This window comes from Trifolium pratense, linkage group LG3 (genome assembly GCF_020283565.1).
Source record: "Trifolium pratense cultivar HEN17-A07 linkage group LG3, ARS_RC_1.1, whole genome shotgun sequence".
In the NCBI taxonomy this organism is placed as follows: domain Eukaryota; kingdom Viridiplantae; phylum Streptophyta; class Magnoliopsida; order Fabales; family Fabaceae; genus Trifolium; species Trifolium pratense.
Genome location: NC_060061.1, coordinates 6,204,666 through 6,220,155, shown reverse-complemented (window position 1 = coordinate 6,220,155; position 15,490 = coordinate 6,204,666). Strand labels below are relative to the sequence as shown.

The following is a 15,490-nucleotide window of genomic DNA, read 5'->3' as shown; positions in this document are numbered from 1 at the left end:
TAATGTATAATGTGATTTAGATAGAAATACAGATGTTTTGTGCTGTCAAACATCATTTGATTGTTTCTAAACCTCAACCTCGATTAAAAGTGATAAAAAAAAATAGTTATAGTTACATGCTGAGCTAAAAAATTGGCTACGTTTAAACTTTAAACACGCATTCAAAGTGAAACAAAACAAATATTCATTCATTTCCCTTCGAACACATTTATAATCAAATGAACTTTACAAAATTGAAGTTTATTTAAAATCATTTTTAATAGATGCTCACTCACCATCTATTGTGATGCGGAATGCGGTTCAAAGTCAAGATTTTATAATCACCGATCAAATAAAACTATTTTGCTAATGATATCATCAACAAGACAGCAGAGTTATCACAGTCTAACTTTTGTTATATTGCTGAACCTAGAGAAATCAAATAAAATATACTTCCGTTCTTTTCTTTATTGCATATAAATAATGTGTAAATCCATGGAAGATCAATACCGAAATCCGGAAAAGGAAACGACCCCAATTTGAGACATGCAAGTATGTGTAAGGGATACCAATGGCGGAAACCTTGTACAGGCTATTGAGCTCACAGAAACGGTTATTTGGCTAAAAATACGCCACAACAGTTTAAAAGACGGCTTCATAGTTTTTCTTACCCGCCATTGGCACTTTAAGCAGCTAAGCTTTTTGAAGCAATTTCGAACACATTCTCTGATAGGCCATTGGTAGACATGATCTTCTCAAGCTGGGCCTGCAACAAGACAATTAGTTTTAAAAATCAAAGACAGCCAGAAGTAAGATTATGTTAATAAATAATTTTTTTAAGAAAATAGCAGCTAATGTGCCAAAGTAATAACTTTATTACCTTTGCAAGTTTTTGTCTGGTTTCATCATAACGCTTCCATCTTGAGAAGGCCGACACCATTCTTGAGGCGACCTACATTAGACAAAATCCAATCCAAAATATACACTGTCATGAACCAATTTTCCCAAAAGCTTAGGCTCTGATTGGCTGGAAAAAAGTTTTCTGCTTTCCTTTTTAATTGTAAAACCACCCCCTTGGTTTCATTCAATTTCGATTTTATTTGTATAGGCATCAGCTAAAACAATTTGTTTTGTTTTCACTGATACACATACAAATTTTTTAAAACAGGAAACAGAATGAGGGGGAAGAAAGGGCAACTAAAAGTGAAAATAGAAAATAAAAACATGAAAGGTTTTCTCAAGCCGAATAAGCAAGTTATTATCATGCAAGAGCCCTTTGGGCTTCCTACATGGATAACAAACAGGTCTAACCAACATTGTATCGAAATTTGAGCACTGCTAAATATGATGAAAGATATCACACCAAAAATGCAAGAAAGACAAGGTGTCTAAGTTTTGAAGAAGCAATGTTCGGTAATTTCGATCTTCGACAGAAATAATAACACAGTGGGTATGCATTGAAAGGAAACAATTGAATCTCTTTGCATGCTTTCATGTTTTCAGTCTTCATAAGAATGAGCACTTTTCTTGAAATTTAACTTATCTAAAAGAATGAGAGCAATAGGGATTGAAGTCTAATTTTTTTTATAATAGATTCTCTATTACAAATTCATAAACCAATCATCCCAAAATAACTCAAGCTGTTGGGCAGAAGCACATAATGAATTTTTATCTAACATGTGAATAACAGAATCCGTAATTTAAAGATAGGTAATGTAAAGAGACCTGAGGATTTATTTTGTCAAGTTGCAGCACAATATCACCCAAAAACTCGTAGCCCGAGCCATCCTTTGCATGGAAGTTCACAGGAGACCCACAGAAACCTCCAATGAGAGAGTACACTTTGTTGGGATTGCGCAAGTCAAATGCTGGGTGGTTCAACAGTTTCCGCACATTCTCAACATTACCAGGAACATCAGACACTGCTTGAAGAGCAAACCATTTGTTCACCACCTGCAAAGAAAGGTCAAGTATAAACACCAACCTAAAATAGTTCACTACTTAGTAGCATAAACTTGGTTACTTTTACAATAAAATTGAACTGTGCATATTTGGGAGAGACAAGTACAAGAGATTGCATAGCAGTCAACCAGCCAAAACATAAAAGAATATTTTTAAAAGCTAGAATAGGTATCAAAAGGAGCGTGTTCATCCTAGATAATGTGTCAAAAAGGAGGAGAGCTTCTCTTCATATTCATAGTAATGTGTATGAGGGAAAGGGGCAGAGGTTCTCTTCATGGATAATGGTTACAGTTATGTTGTCAAGTAATCATTCTGCCACTTGTTAAAAAAAAAATTGTAGAGATGGGAGATTTACCAAGTAATCATTCTGCCACTTGTTATAAAAGTCAGCAAGAACATCATCACGAGTTTTACCAGGGTTCTGGGCTACGGAAGCCAATGCTGCAAACTGCTCGGTCATATTTGTAGCAGTTTTGTATTCTTGAAGTGCAAGGTTGGTGAATTCTTGCTCCTCGAGGGATGCAAGATAAGCTATCAATCACACAAAACAAAAATTAGAGATGACCTGCTACCAATATGAATGAAAAATTATCACAGAAAATTGTTACAATAAAAATATAGAATCCGTCTATTTATTATTAGGATTAAAATCATAGATAAGGATTTGAATAAGCAAGTTATATCAATTAAAATTTATTGTACTTATTCTGCATGCTGTTATACATAGGTGTGTGTGGTCTGATTTAGACACATGGAAATTACAAATTCTACAAAATAAAAGGTATACCAAGAGCAATGTTCTTCAAAGCTCGTCTGGCCATGTTTGAATGATCGAACACATATTCTCCTGAGTTCCTATTATTTTCTACCTGCAAAAAGGTAAACAATCATATGCATTAATGGAGATTCATATAAGGAAATCTAGAAGTTATTTCTTTTCATAGTTCCAGGCAGCTTCAGACAAAAAGACATACTGTGCTAAGGAATTCTGATCTCAGTTCACTCGCAAGCTGCTTCCTGATGAAAGACCGAACAGTATGAACAGCGTCAGGGTCTGCAACTTTCATCAAGTCCATTATTTCTCCCTCACCAGGCAGAGTTATTGCCTTAGCCACAAATTCCTAGATAATAGAAGAGAATAATGTCCAATCAATACAATCATATGATATGATACATGATACATCACACCATAAGAAAAAATTGAAAAACTTAAAACAGGTTCCTTAGCATACTTTGTCCAGACTTGAGTCAGATAGGATACGACTGAACCCATCAAGAAAATTGGAATTCAGAACCAAGGGTTTATTATTTTGGAAATCATCCACCAAGTTGAGCATCAACTTTCTTGCCAAAATTTGTCCGGCCTCCCATCTAAGTCATTTAAATAAGGCAGTAAATGAATATCCATTATCAAATAAAAAAGAACAAAATGATTTTGTCAAAAAAATAAACAAAAATGCAACTTTGAAGAACACAAACCGGTTGAATTCATCAGAATCATTGGCTAATAGGAAAAACAGGTCATCATCAGTGACATCAGATTCAAGTCGAATAGGAGCACTATATCCCCTTAACAAAGATGGAACAGGCCTCTCAAAGATATCAGTGAATACAAACTCTTCTTCTTTCTGCAGTGGATACAAATAAATTTGTCATTCAATTTCAAATGAATGATGAAAACTTCACCATGATCGGCATCTTAAAACATTTCAACAAATAAGTGCCATTTTTGGGAATATTAGGCAATCAAAAAATAAATAATTTCTTTGAGCAACTCTGACAAGGAGTGAAGGGACATGCAACATGGTTTTAAAATTTTGCACTCATTTTTCTTTACTTCAAATTATAAACATAAGATAAGATGATCATAATTTGTGATATGATAAAATTGATAATTTTCCTTCCTTTGTTATATATCTGTGATCATAATTAGAATTCATAATTGTACTGCAAAATTATCAATTAGAAAGAAAACATTAGTGGGAGAAAGGAGAAAACATTTAGTCAACTAGAAAGAATGTATTATCAGAGGATTTTACAATTTGAGGAGGAAAGATGTAGGTGTTTGGAGTGATTGGCTGATTTGACTCTCTTTAAATGGTCTAAAAGCCTTATAATAAGGACAAATTTTGAAAAACTAATATAGTAAGAACGATTTATTAACTGATAATATAGTAATAGAATGTATTGAAATTTGGAAAGTCTGTCAATGTCAACATGGAACATAAAACTTCTGTTGTTGGAAAGCACAACCCTCATCTCCATATACATTCCATAATAAAAAAGTAGGAGACAGGGGGTCATTTCCTGAGGAGAAACAGAGAATATATAGCCAGAATAGCGTAGCCTTTATGATTCGATAAAACTAGTCAAAGATGAAAAGGCAAGACAACCAGTCCCAACAGAACAGACTGGACCTAGATACTCGGAAATTCAAATATCATCCCATCAAAGGAAGGTACTATTATTAAGAACAATGCATATGAATTTAACATTCCCCCAACATTGAATAAAGTTAAATGTTTAAATAGATGTAAAAACTGGGGCCTTTCAGGGAATTGGTCAATGGAATTCAGAGTCAGGTGGTATTTCCTCTTCAAGGAAGAGGAAGAAAGGTGGAAGATGCAAGCACAGATTATCCACCTGCTATGGTACATATTTCAAAAACTTGTTTGATATTACAGGTATAATTAAGAGACCTGCTTAAAACATGAGTTAGAAATTCATATCAAAAGAAAAGTTCCAACCCACCTTAGTGACTCTAAGGACTGTAGTGGAGACTGATTGGTCATTGCTTGAAACAGATTGCAAAGCCCCGTCATGATAAATAGAGGAAAGAGGAATGTCCTTGCCAGTCGAATCAAGCAAACCTACTGCAATAGGAATGAACATGGGTTCCTTAACGGACTGCCCTGGAGTTGGTGGTATCTCTTGACTGCAGAAATGTCCCCATCAAACATATTATCAGAGATAAATAATCAAAAATAGAAGTCAGTATTTAACTACAGTTAACCCAATCAAAAAGAATTGAAAAGTTCAAGTCTGTATACCTGATCTTCAAAGTAAATGTGTGTCCTTCTGTATTATAAGAAGTATTTACTTTAACAATAGGAGTCCCAGCTTGAGAGTACCTGTACATTAGCTGATTCGTCAGTATGAAATTAGCATAAAAATGCTGGAAAAGAAAACCAAAAATACAAACCACGATAGGAAATTTGCAAAATCAGCATTATTTGCATCTCGCATGGCAGCGAAAAAATCTTCACATGTTACAGCTTGCCCATCATGTCTCTTAAAATAAAGATCCATCCCCTGAAATACAGAGAATCAGTGAGAGTTGAATTCTAAATTAAAGCACGTCAGATTGGTAATATCATGAAACTGCAAGTATCAGGGTTATCGTAGGCATTGGACAAATAAGAACTCTTACCTTTCGGAACCCTTGACTTCCCAATAAGGTTTTGTACATTCGAACAACTTCAGCCCCCTGATACATAGGATCATAAGAACAAACTGTCCCAGAAACTAATGGACATGGAGCGATTGAAAAATTTTAGAAGTAAATATCACACCTTTTCATAGACCTGCAAAATAAAAAATATCATTATGAACAATTCTATATCTTGATGACAGAAACTGGACCAAACTGGTCAAAATCTGTATAAAGGAAAGAAATTAAAAATAAAATAAAAATGTGAACATACCGTGACTGTATTTAGACATTGATGAGCAGACCACGTCAGGAATTAATCATGAGGGTTGTCAAGAATATAGATAAATTAGCCATAACAGAACAACAAATCATCGTACAGCAGAGTAAAATTTCAAAGATATTGACTCAATCCGAAGTTCTAAAAACAAAGAAGCTTGCCTGTGTAGAAGTTGTCCATCTGTCAAGGAGTAAATAAAATATAAATACAAACTTACAAGGCATATATATATAGAGGGGGATTTTGGAGACAAATGGATGAGAGGAAAAGGTATCCAAATTCTAACCTTGATGTAAGAGTGTGGTCGCACTGGATGGGCCATGGGACCGGCATCCTGGAAAATCAATATAGAAGTATAAGAATTCTAGTTAAAAGAATAGTAAAAGAGATGAATAATAATAGTACCAGTTAAAAATAACATCGGGACATAAAATCCACCAATAATGAACTTGAACAAAGGAATGATCGCAAATGGAAAATGAAAAAGATAAGTAACCTGTGGAAACTGGTAATTCCTAAGTTTTGAAACATCGCCAATCCGCTCTACAGTACGGCTTCCCATGTCAGATGAGAATTCCTGTCAATAATTGATGCAGCTCGTTATTATATTAAAATACTTGATAAAAGAAAAGTAATTTTGATGTCCCAGTTGAAACATAGCCAAGGTCAGGAGACCGTACCTGATCACGAAAAACAGTGAGACCTTCCTTCAGACTAAGCTGGAACCAGTCGCGGCATGTCACTCTGATATCATTATTGAATAAAATATTTAGCTACGCATGAAAATGGAAATATATAAAAAATGCAAATAACAAATGCACTGCATGAACTCAATTTCAAATGTCAGATATTTTCATGTGAAAACTCAGGTTTATGATACCTCAAATATAAATCCAAAATGAGTAATTAACAGCATTATAAAATGATATTGAATGATAATAAGAGCATATAAAACCCTTAGTTCAAAGGATAGCAAGATTATGAGAAGCACACCTGTTGCCAGTCCAATTGTGGAAATACTGCATAATCGATAAGAAACAAACTTTAGTTACAATCAACAAAAGCCAAGGACGTTGGGTTTTCAAATATTAAAGATTCCCCACATTTGCTGATGTGATAGTTACAAACCTCGTGGCCAATAACTCCCAATATTGCAGCATAATCTGCATCCGAAGCAGTCTCTGGAGAAGCCAGTACAAGCTTGGAATTGAAAATCTGCCAACAAGCCAAGGGAAGTATAAATGTCGGGTGTTAACAGTTAAGACAATCAACACACCAAGACAAGCTAACAAAGAGACATACATTCAAACTTTTGTTTTCCATGGCTCCCCTGAACATTACAAAAACAAGAAAACCAATATTACTTCCTGTTCCCTAAGGTTATATGATAGAAATTCACAAAAATTAAGGTATACAGAAATTACATATTAAAATCTGGGACAGCAACAATGTTGAAGAGATCCAGATCATATTCAAGTCCAAAAACCTGTTTGCAAATCATATGACAAGACAAAAAATCTTCAGAATCTGAAACCATGTATTTGCAATCCAAACAGGTCATCTGATCAAATAAAAGTAAAATCCAAATAATGACTGACATCTTCATCCCACTTCATAGCTGCTTTCAGAGAATACATAGCATGTGCAGTCTTAGGTACGTCATCTGCAGGCGTCCAGATCCTAAGGGACACCTTCCTTCCTGAGCGGGTAGTAAATGTGTCATCTCTGCTCGCCAATTGCCCAGCGACTAAGGCAAACAGATAACAAGGTTTCTTGAAGGGGTCCTCCCAAACAGCATAATGTTTGCCACCCTGCACCAGAGCATAATGGATGTTTATAAATAACGAACTAATCATCAGGGAAGCCTATGCAGTTCAATAAAAGATCACCTCCAAGTCACCCTGTCCAGCCAGGTTTCCATTAGACAACAATACTGGATACAGTGCTTTGTCTGCCTCAATGCGAACTGTATACTTTGCCATTATATCAGGCCGATCCTGTCAGATGATAGCATATTAGGATACATTAATTGGATGTGGAAATTAATATTAAAAAGTAAAGATCTGATCATCATATTAACTCCTCTAAGATGCCAACCTGATAATATGTGATTTTACGGAAGCCTTCAGCCTCACATTGAGTACAGAAATTCCCGGATGACTTGTAAAGTCCCTACAGGAAATCAAATTCAAAGTCAGTAATCACACTCCAATCCCCCTCTCTTCAAACTCTAAACTGGTGCGACTGAAGCATAAATGAAGAAGCAATATATACAAAGAAGACGACTACTCTAAAACAGGACAATTTCATTTACCTCCAATGATGTGTTTTTCTGTGGGAGAATCTCGGTAACAATTTCAAGATCATATTTACCACTAGGAGGTGATTGGATTGTTAGATGGCGTGCATCCAAATGATAATCTTCCTCCTGTAGATAAACATGAGAGAATATCTTAAAATAATTCTACACAACACTCCAGTCATGCATGGTTGTTACCCATATAAGTGTTTCGGAAGTGAAAAATGCTTAAGGTTTCAGCTAGGAGGCATAAATATTGCATTCATAAGATTCAGCATACTGAAATCAAGAGGAAATAGAAAGTGGGCATCCTTGCTTGATAAACTAGCAAAATGGCAAAGAAATTCCAACAGTGATTATATTCACGAAGTGGGTAGTAGTACTAGTTCCCAGCTCAAAATCAAAAACATATATACCTTCAAGGCCTTGCCATTAATCTGAACTGAAACTAAAGTCATGTCTTGTCCATCTAAAACTAGCGGGGGAGAAGAACCTGTTTCATAACATAGGACGATTAATGATGCATATATTTTAGCTAATCTAATAAGTTATAAGGTCAAGAATGAAACCATAAAATTCTACCTTCAACGCGAGGAAACACAGCAATTTTAGAACTAACTATTGTCTTCTCCTCTCCTAAGGAAAATTTCAGATCCACCTGGAATAAGCTGTGTTAATTTCTATTTCGAAATTAGCAAGTGTGAATGAAACATAATCTAATAAGTAAAAACTCATATAAACTTACAGTCTCAAAGAAGTAATCAGGCTTTTTGTAATCCTTTAAGAATATTTCTCTTGGCTGCGCCATTTTAGAATCTTCAACTTGCTTTGATTCGGTGGCAACCGAACAAATTAGCTTCCTACTCGCTTTCTTGACCTTCTAATAAAGAATACAAGAATATACATAATCAACTAATCAAACAAAAAAAAACTCTACATAATCACAGAGTCTTAACGAGACAGTAAACATAAAGGGAAATATACTATCTTCAAACACACAACTACATAAACAAAAAACATTGAAATTAACTTCAAGCACAAAATATACAAACTTACCGGTACCGAAGAATAAAACGGGCAACAATTCTTTCGGAGAACAACCTAAGAATGTCATATCAATCAGTCAGTTCACTAGTATAGTCATGAAACAACATTAATTACATAATAAAAATAAAATAAAAAATGAAGAAACCTCTGATGCAAGGAAATGTCTATATCTGACACTACTTTTCGAAGTCTTCCGTAAACAATTAACGCTGCAACTAATCTGAAGCTGCAGAAGTGAAATAAACAATCAACAAAATCCATAATATATATTTAATCAATTTAGAAAACAGTGTGAATTAAGCAACAATTCTTAAAAGTTGAGAAACTTATAAACATTTCATTTCAATTTCATTGCTGTTTTGATGATTATAGAATAGAATCATGAAAATTAAAGAATCATGAAACAATCACACACAGGAGCAGGTGAGATCAAACTCAGTAGACTCTTCGTGGAAAAAGCCAGAGTCTTCGATGGAAGAACCAAACGTGCCATTATTCACGAAAACCTAATTGGAACCTATTGATTTCAACAAAAACTTGGAAAAACCCTAGATCAGTTAACGACACAGAATTTTCATTCTTATAAGTGGATTAGGATAAGTGGGGTAATTTTCGATTATGGACGTGCAAATTCACGAAAAATATATAAATTGATTGGATAATAAACCTGATGAAATAATATTTATCGTATCGGGAAAATAAAATAAAAATAAATAAAATCGTTGATTAATTGAAGAAAAGATTTTTGAGCTTCACCTGGTTCGGCGATGAAGAAAGTGAAGGAAGATAGTGATAGATGGATGAAACGATGATATATATAGAGATCAGAGAATGCTCCAGTCACATTTATTTATTTTCTTCATTTTCTTAAATGTGAAAATTCAATATTTTTTACCGTTTTTATTTAACTTTTAATTTTTTCAATATTTTAAAAATCTAAGTGATAGGTTTAGTCTAGTGGTGGAATTGTTAAGACATCGTAAATAGGGATGACAGAAAAATTCAAACTCGAGAGACACAGTCAAACTCAAATCAAAGTTAATGGGCGAAACCCGAGTTAACTGGGTTTGAGTTTGCATCCGGGTGACACTCGATACTACTGGTGTGGGTTTGGGATAACTCAAACTCACACTCGAAACTCAAAAACCCACCCGAATATATGTTAAATTGTCTATATTTTGCATTTTCAATTGGCAGGTCTTGTTTTGCTTTAATTCTCATCAATGACAATATGTTTTGCTTAAATTTATAACATATATTTTTACTAACCGATTTGTAATATGGTTAAATTCTATTGTTTCTGGAGGAGTGCTAGCAACACACTCTTTAACAACACACACTCTAACACACTCTCTTCTATTGGTTAAAACTTATATGGGTCCCATAAAAGTTATATGGGTCCACATTTATAATATGTTTTGCTACCCGATAGACTTGACAGGTCTTGTTTTGCTTACATTTACAAATTAGTACAAAATGTGCTGCAGGTTTGGGTTTGAGTAAAAAACCTGGTGTGAGTTTTGTTTTGCCACACGAGCAGTCTTTGGGTTTGGGTTCAGGTGTAGGTTTGGGTAGTGTAAAACATGCACTCGCGGGCACCCGTTGTCATCCATAATCATAAATATGAAAAATTAAACATAAATATATTGAATCTCGCAAAACCAAATTCTAATATATCAATCATTTCTCCATACAAATTTTGACCAATTTCAATAGTTTATTAAAACTTAAAAGCATGGAAAAATCATTTTCTTGAGATATAACCGACAACATGTTAAAGCATTCGGTCGGGTGCGGGTCGGGTCTCGGGTTAAGAAATTAGATGCAAATTCTCTAAAATTCTTGGGTCAACAAATTAGATGCAAATTCTCGGGTCGGGTGTGGGTCTCTAAAATTTTATCTCTCCATAACCGAAACCGACCGAACAACCATTAGATGCAAATTAATTATTTTCCTTCTCTCCCTCTCAATCTCATATACTCTTCTTTTTGTTATTTTTATCCATCTTTGATATAAGATAAAAATGTTATATTTTACAAAGCTTATAATTAATAATATGGTGATGAAGAAGGTGAGAAAAATATTCTAATATATATATTCTAGATCTATTTTAATTTCTACGTCTCTAATACTTGATATTTTATTGTCTTTAGATCTACATATTGAAAGAAAGTAACTGCATCTAACCCTCTTTTGTTGCATTGTGTACGATGTATTAAACTATTCGAAAATTAGGAATTTTTGGAGAATGAAGGAGTTTTAGATGTAAACAAAGTTTCGATCTAACCCGTAATAACCGACTCGTTCAACCCGCCACCCATATGACCCAAACCCGAACAAACCGAAGATATAGACAGTCGGAATTGGATCCAAATTAAAATGGTTGCGGTTTTTATCGATTTAGTGATTTTCGGCCCGAACCCGACCGAAACCGACCGATGCTCAGGCCTAGTTAGTTTTTTCTTCTTTGTCAGGACTTGAACCATAGACCACCTACTCCTTAACTTGTGTTATGCTATAAATAGCATTGCATTTTTAGTGTGAGGTGTGTTAAGTCCACATTGCTTAAAAATGTGGATGTTGAACACTTTATAAGAATACCCATAAACCTAATGCCTTAAGAGTTTAGGTAAAAATGTGGTGTCAAACTCGCTTGTATAATTATTCTGAGTCCAATGTGAATGATGTCCCAACTGCCCCCTTTTGATGACCCAACAATGATATCGGAGCCAATAGTTTGACGAAGTACCACATTTGTTAGAAAAGTATAAATTAGACATTTTATAAGTGATATTACCCATAAACCTAATCCTTAAAATTTTAAGTAAACGTATAGTGTCAAACTCATTTATATAGTTGCTTTAAACAAAATATGATTGATCTCCCTAACTGTCCCCTCGTGGTCCAACATATCGGTGGAATTTTACTTATATATGTTATATGTAATTTTTTGGGATACACATTGAGTATGAATCTAAACCTAAAGAAACTTTTTGTTACTAAATCCAAAGAAAATTGACAAAAATAAAACCAGAGAAATAAATGGTGATAATTTGAATCCGGACAGGCCAAAAAAGGAAACCGATAAATCGGTCAAATATTTATGGGGCATGTATAATAAATCGGATGAAAAAATATGTCCATCATTCAGCACAAATATTTCATTTCCTTTAAAAATATATCAATCTAAGATTTATAACCTTGAATTTTTTTTTTGTCAAGTTGTAACCTTTAATTTTTTTTATCTAGATTTATAACCTAAATATTTTTTTTGACGCAAACCTAAATATTATTATGTTAAATTTTATATTTTGTTGAGATATTTACATTATGTTTTTTTATGCTATAAATAAATATTTGTATTAAAAATGTGTAATGATTTAATAGCATTGTATTTTTAGTCTGAGGTGTGTTAAGTCCACATTGTTTAAAAATGTGGATGTTGAACACTTTATAATAAAAGTATCCATAAATCTAATGCCTTAAGAGTTTGGGTAAAAATGTGGTGTCACACTCACTCGTATAGTTGCTCTGAGTCCAATGTGGATGATGTCTCGATTGCCCCCTCTTGATGACCCAACAATGATATAGAGTCAATGGTTTGACGAAGTACCACATTGGTTAGAAAAATAGATATTGAACATTTTATAAGTAACATTACCTATAAATCTAATGTCTTAAGGTTTTAGGTAAATGTATAATGTCTAACTCATTTGTATAATTGTTTTGAACCAAATATAAATGATCCTCTAACTGTTCTCTCGTGACCCAACATATTCGAGACAGTAATGTATATTAAGGTATCCGGGAAATTTTTACTTATATATGTTATACTAGAACTTTGACCCATGCGGTGCATGAGTCTAATTAGGTGTAATATGTAACAATAAAAAATAAAATACAAAAATTCTAAGAGCATTTTCAATAAGAGTATTATAGGGAATTTCATGGACTAATTATTCTATATTTGTTTATGTGCTTATTTTATATTTTATATATTTTTTAAATAATTTTTGAACCCCATCGTTTTGTTTACTTATTAAAAAAAATTGCTGATAACTAAAGGTTAAAAAATTGATGATAATTAAAGGTTAAAAAAAAAATTAAAGACGTAATCAAGAACATAAACTTAAGTAGACATCCATAAATAAATAAAAATTGTGATTAATTCCACCGTTCAAATTTATTGAAAACAGGGTTAACATATTAGGATTCCTAAATTCTTTCATAATTGAAGCACATGTTTTAGCGGTTGAAAGGTTTTATTGTAAGTAAGAGATGCAGGTTCGATGACAAATCTGTATATTTTTAATATAAAGCTGCAATAAAAAGAAAGAGAAAATGAGGGGAAAAAAATTTGGTTTAGGATTAGCTTATGTTAGCAAGCTTATAATATAAGAGATTATCGGTTTTTAATTGTTTAAATTGTGCAATGAAAATTGATGGTGCTTAATTGTCGTATGAAATCTTTCCTATGAAAGTTGATGGAGCTTAACACTTTGTGGACATAATTTAAATCACAATTGGTCTGCTAGTGCATATTACAGTAGAAACTCTTTAAATTAATACTCGATAAATTAATAAACTCTCTAAAATAATAAATTTGTCTGGTCCCGACTTGGGCCAATGTAAAAAATTGAAAAACTCGATAAAATAATAAGATAATAATTTTTCGGGAGATCCCTTTATAATTTTCGGTCCCAAGAAAATTATAAATTAATAATTCATAGAAACTGAAAAAATATATTACACTCTATTGAAATATGATTCAATAGTTGTCTGTTTTCCAATGCATATGAACACAGTAGTTATTAATTTACGTTGAGTCTCAAGGTTCGCTGCAACGTAATTCTAAGAGGCATAGACTAATTTGCCTTTTTGTTTGGTATGTACAGTATAATTACTTAAAAATTCTTTAAATTAATAATTATTAATTTATCGATAAATTAATAACTCTCTAAATTAATAAATTTCTCCGGTCCTGACATTATTAATTTAAAGAGTTTCTACTATATATCAATTGATCATCGGTTAATATTAAATCTGCAATATTAAAAACAAAATAATGAATGTGATTAGTGACATGACTATGGTTGTGTTTGGTTGTATTGCAAAAAAATTGATTTAGTAGAATTGAGTTTGATAATAACTTTCCAAATTACACGTGATAATAACTTTCCAAATCTCACATGATAATTATTCTCTAAATTTATGATCCGGTAAAAAAAAAATCATTGATCAGGAAAGACATAAAATTATTTCGTGATGAATAATATAGTCAACAATAATTTTGATATGATATACTTTTAAAATTGATGGTGCTTATCAATTATTGCACATAATTTTAATCACAATTGGTATACTTGCCATAATGGTTGGAAATATTGCCCTGCATTGAAGGGTTGCAGGTTCGAATCTTAGTCAAGACAAAATTATATTATTTTTTAATAAAAATTGCAAGATAAAATGGAGGGAAAATAGGAAAAACAAATTAGGTTTTAGAGTTTGCTTGTGTATACAAGCTTATAATATAAAAGATATGTAACTTTTGGGGGATACACATTAAGTACAAATCTAAAACCTAAAGAAACTTTTTGTTACTAAATCCAAAGAAACTTGACAAAAAAAACCAAAGAAATAAATGGTGATAATTTGAATTCGGACAGGCAAAAAAATGAAACCGATAAATCGGTCAAATATTTATGGGGCATGTATAATAAATCGGATGAAAATATGTACATCATCAGCTAGTTTTAAATTTCCGCACAATTGGATTTTTTTTTTCTCTAAAAAACTTTTATTTCCTTTAAAAATATATCAATCTAAGATTTAATTTTTTTTTATAGGGAAGATTTAATTAAATTATTGTATAGAAATTTAATACGAAAGAATTAATATCTTAATAAAAATTTAGCAAATACTATATTTCCTATTAGAGGCAAAGAAAAAGTGGAAAACATAAAAAGGTGGCAGTGAAGATAAACTATTCCTTTAGAACCTCAAAACTCTATGCTTCCAGCAAAGTACAAAACACCACGTTTTTCTCCACACCATCTTAATCAAACCACCTATACCTTTCCAACACAAATAAATAAATAAAATAAATAAAAGTAGTAGATTACCAAATTACCCATGCCAAAAAAAAAGAATTGAGATATTTTCATTAGTTTTTTCTTAGAAATATTTTCATTAGTTTCTATAAATGAAAAATACCAATTTAATTATTAAAAATATACAGTAAAATACCCGTATAAGTCGAGTCTAGCTGATATGACTAGCCTCACACAACGTGACGAACAAAATATTTGAATCTCAATTGAAGAACACATCTACATTTAATTAATTTAATTTAATGTTTGACGCATTTTGAATAAAATTATTTCAACAAGATGAAAATTTATAAGGAAAAAAAAAGTAAAAATATATCAAACAGTAATTTTTCCGACTAAAATTTTTGAAACAAATTTTTTTTTAATTGTTTAGTGGCTAAATT

At 32.5% G+C, this 15,490-nt stretch overlaps 1 protein-coding gene across 4 annotated transcripts; it reads right to left on the bottom strand.

The window, feature by feature from the left end:
• Positions 1–299: 299 nt before the first annotated feature.
• Positions 300–9,849, bottom strand: LOC123914009 (puromycin-sensitive aminopeptidase). 4 transcript variants are annotated; one of them, XM_045964973.1, is made up of 32 exons: positions 9,754–9,849; positions 9,143–9,223; positions 9,007–9,051; positions 8,696–8,830; positions 8,533–8,608; positions 8,367–8,443; positions 7,966–8,079; positions 7,749–7,823; positions 7,541–7,648; positions 7,250–7,462; positions 7,076–7,137; positions 6,954–6,981; positions 6,780–6,866; positions 6,645–6,670; positions 6,332–6,395; positions 6,148–6,228; positions 5,938–5,985; positions 5,813–5,831; positions 5,646–5,650; positions 5,514–5,525; positions 5,372–5,428; positions 5,144–5,253; positions 4,992–5,072; positions 4,693–4,876; positions 3,421–3,569; positions 3,174–3,312; positions 2,916–3,062; positions 2,729–2,810; positions 2,297–2,472; positions 1,705–1,932; positions 860–931; positions 300–745 (listed from the first exon to the last, which is right to left on the bottom strand). In XM_045964973.1, exons 4-32 carry the CDS (start codon positions 8,756–8,758, stop codon positions 665–667), a joined length of 2,664 nt encoding a protein of 887 aa, XP_045820929.1. In that variant the 5' UTR covers positions 8,759–8,830; positions 9,007–9,051; positions 9,143–9,223; positions 9,754–9,849; the 3' UTR covers positions 300–664. The 4 variants fall into 4 exon arrangements, with proteins under 4 accessions (XP_045820929.1, XP_045820930.1, XP_045820928.1 ...); XM_045964974.1 differs by having other exon boundaries at positions 8,696–8,827; positions 9,754–9,788; XM_045964972.1 differs by lacking the exon at positions 9,754–9,849 and adding an exon at positions 9,413–9,587 and having other exon boundaries at positions 8,696–8,827.
• Positions 9,850–15,490: the final 5,641 nt, after the last annotated feature.

Excerpts from the sequence above, each read along its gene's own strand:
- LOC123914009 (XM_045964971.1), bottom strand. The coding sequence starts at position 9,490 with ATGGCACGTTTGGTTCTTCCATCGAAGACTCTGGCTTTTTCCACGAAG. Across the intron at positions 6,229-6,331 it reads TCACTGTTTTTCGTGATCAG|GAATTCTCATCTGACATGGG; the intron begins GTACGGTCTCCT and ends AATTATTGACAG. Across the intron at positions 2,473-2,728 it reads TTTGAAGAACATTGCTCTTG|CTTATCTTGCATCCCTCGAG; the intron begins GTATACCTTTTA and ends TGTGATTGATAG.